This window comes from Sus scrofa, chromosome Y, assembly GCF_000003025.6.
Source record: "Sus scrofa isolate TJ Tabasco breed Duroc chromosome Y, Sscrofa11.1, whole genome shotgun sequence".
NCBI lineage: Eukaryota > Metazoa > Chordata > Mammalia > Artiodactyla > Suidae > Sus > Sus scrofa.
The window spans coordinates 5,371,755-5,375,233 of record NC_010462.3 but is presented as its reverse complement, the minus strand read 5'-3'; the positions used below and the strand labels follow the sequence as shown (position 1 = coordinate 5,375,233).

Sequence of the window (3,479 nt, the reverse complement as noted above, 5' to 3'; positions counted from 1 at the left end):
TGGGGGGAAAAAACCCCCAACCCGGGGGGGTTAACCCCGGCCCCCCCCCCCCCCCCCCCCGCAGCTGGAAATTCTCCCTGTTAAGGAGACCTTTGTGCAAATCCCTTTGGAAGCATCCCTCCTGCGCAGGTGTCAGTGGGGGATGAGCAGGGACCTGTCGCAGGCGGTCATTCCTCAGGGCGGAGCCACGATGTTCCATTTGCCCCTTGAGAGCCTGGAGGACATGGAGGTGCTGGGAACCACAGCTGCGGGACCCCGGCTCCCAGGGGCGCCGCGCCCTCCCCTGCGACGCCCGTCATTCTCACCCACGCGTCCTCTGCTGCTAAACCTTACCCGGCTGTCTCTTTGCTTCTTCCGCAGTTTTCCCGCCACAACCCGGGCGCGTTGCCATAGTGACCGGAGGGACGGAGGGCATCGGCTTTGCCACCGCGAAGCATCTGGCGAGACTGGGCATGCACGTGATCATAGGTGATGACTGACTGCCATGAGCCCTGTGTGTTGTGTTGTCATTTTTAATTTTCTTTCTTGATTGTTTGTTTTTTATTCTCTCTTTTAAAACTATGGTGTTTTATTTTTTTTTAAGACTGTAATTGTTTTACAATGTTGTGCCAAATTCTGCTGTACAGCAAAGGGACCCAGGCATACACAGACATACATTCTTTTTCTCACATTCTCTTCCATCCTGGTCTATCCCGAGAGACTGGACAGAGTTCCCTGGGCTGCCCAGCAGGGCGTCATGGCTGGTCCATTCTCAGGGTCAGAGTCTGCATCAAGGAACCCCAAACTTCCGGTCCATCCCTCTCCCTCCCTCCCCCTGGGCGACCCCAAGTCTGGTCTCCATGCCTGTGAGTCTGTTTCGCTTTTGTAGATCGGTTCATTTGTACCATATATTAGGTTTCACCTAAAAACGATCTCATGATATTTGTCTTTCTCTTTCTGACTTATTTCACGTAGCATGAGAACCTCTAGGTCCATCCGTGTTGCTGCAAATGGCATTATTTCATTCTTATTTTATGGCTGAGTAATATTCCATTGTAGATATGTACCACGTCTTCGTTTGATTGTTTGAAGTATAGTTGATATATATACAAGGTTGTGTCAATTTCTGCCGTACAGCAAAGTGAGACGGTCAGACGGAGACATACATATTCCCTTTCTTAACGATCTTCCATCCTGGTCCATCCCAAGAGACTGGACAGAGTTCCCTGTGCTGCACAGCAGGACCTCATGGCTCATCCATTCTCCATGTCCTGGTTTGCTTCTGCGAACCCCAAGCTCCCCGTGCAGCCCCCTCCCTCTCCCTCCCCCTTGGCAACCCCACGTCTGGTCTCCGTGTCTGTGAGTCTGTTTCTGTTCTGTGCATGGTTCGTCTGTGCCCTGTTTTAGATTCCACACAGACCTGCTCTCCTGTGGTGTGTGTCTCTCTCTGTCTGTCTCTGAGTTTTAGAGGAAGTGGGAGACCCAGGTACCGAAGGGATGATGTGCTTACAGATCCGACAGGTGCACAAGACATGAGGGGATACTCAAAAGCTGAAAAAGGCAGGACCCGTGATCATCGGTTCGGGGCAGAAGTTGAGCTTCTGCTTGAATATGGATGGCATTTTTTTTTTTTTCCTGTGTGAATCAGTGCAGTCCACAATGATAAGTACGAAATAGCTTTTGCCAGAGCTGTCGTGACAATTGTGTGACAAACTGGGCAGATTAAACAGCAGAAATTTATCTCCCCCGGTCCTGGAGGCTGGAGTCTGAGCCCCAGGGGCGGGCAGGGCAGGGCGGGTCCCTCCCGAGGCCTCTCTCTCCTGGGTGTGTGGACAGCCGTGTCCTCACAGGGGACCCCCACCCCCCGTGACCTCATTTCTTACCTCCTTCCCCTCTTGAAAGTCCTTTCGCCAAACACAGCCTCACTCCGAGGTTCTGGGGGTCAGGGCTTCAGATATGACTTGGGCGTGTCATCCTTACCCCGTGATGGAATCCAGCAGCTTCTGCAGCTGTAACCTGTACACACGCTCTTATTTTTCCTTCTTCTTTTTGAAAATGTCTTTCTTTTTATATTAGTGATTTTTATTTTTATTTTTTCCGTTATCGTCAGTTGGTTTAGTTTCTTTTTGAAAATGTCTAACAGCTCTGCTGTACGGTACAGAGAACGGTGTCTAGTCCCTTGGGACGGAATATGATGGAAGTCACTGTCAGAAAAGGAATGTGTGTGTATATATGTGCATAACTGGGTCACTTTGCTGAACAGCAGAAGCTGCCAGAACATTGTAAATCAACTGTAATTTAAAAAATTTTTTAAAGTAATTTAAAAAAGGAGAAATTTTTTTTCTTTTCTTTTTTTCTTTTTATTTCTTTATATATATATATATATTTTTTTTTTTCTACTGCACAGCATGGTGACCCAGTTACATATACATGAATACATTCTTTTTTCTCCTGTGATCAGGCTCCGTCCTAAGTGACTAGGCAGAGTTGCCAGTGCGACACAGCAGGGTCCCATTGCTCCTCCATCCCGAAGGCTACATTCCTCATCTCTTTACTCCAAGCTCCCCGTCCCTCCCCTTCCCCCTGGGCAACCACAAGTCTATTCTCCAAGTCCATGATTTTCTTTGCTGTGGAAAGTTTCCTTTGTGCCATCTATTAGATTCTAGATATAAGCGATATCATATGGTATTTGTCTTTCTCTTTCTGACTGACTTCACTCCATATGAGGGATCGAGTTCCATCCATGTTGCGGCAAATGGCATGATTTCGTTCTTTTTTATGGCCGAGTAGTATTCCGTTATGTATATAGACCACATCTTCCTGATCCAATCATCTGTCAGTGGACATTTGGGTTGATGCCATGTCTTGGTTATTGTGAAAAGGAGAAAATTTTTAAGGGCTAATTTCGATCCTGAAATCCTCTCTGAAAATGAAGGAAGTTCCTTCTGCTAGGAAAGTAAAGACAGTTCAAGTGCATCCATTTGACTTCTGTGAATATTCCCATCCAGTTTGAGGCAGAAGTTTGAATCAGCTGGCAAAAATGATATGGAGACATTCGCTTTGAACAAAAGCCGTAATATTTCTTGGGTCCCTCTTGACATCATCTGGACTTATTAATCCCTTTTATGACGTCTGGTTTTGTTTTGTTGTTGTTGTTTTGTTTTTTGTTTTTTGTTTTTTGTTTTTTTTTGGCTGCACCCACAGCAAGTGGAAGGTCCTGGGCAGAGATCAAACCTTGGGAAGGTAGGATGAGGTCTAATTGAGAAGGTGGAATGATGACTAGTGGGAAGATAGGATGAGGACGAGTGGGAAGGTAGGATGAGGACTAGTGGGGAAGGTAGAATGAGGACGAGTGAGCAGGTCAGGAGGAGGACTAGTTGGGAAGGTAGTGTGAGTGCGAAGGTCAGGACTATTGGGACGATTAGGAGGAGGACTAGTTGGAAGATAGGAGGATTAGTGGGAAGTTTAGGAGAAGGTCTAGTGGGAAGAGTAAGAGGAGG

At 47.2% G+C, this 3,479-nt stretch overlaps 1 protein-coding gene across 1 annotated transcript in view; it reads left to right on the top strand.

The window, feature by feature from the left end:
* Positions 361-3,479, top strand: part of DHRSX (dehydrogenase/reductase X-linked) — a gene marked incomplete at its 5' end in the record, with an annotated part of 126,427 nt that continues 123,308 nt past the window's right edge. The window contains 1 exon segment of the mRNA XM_021080887.1: positions 361-468. Coding sequence (XP_020936546.1) covers positions 361-468 — 108 coding nt within the window.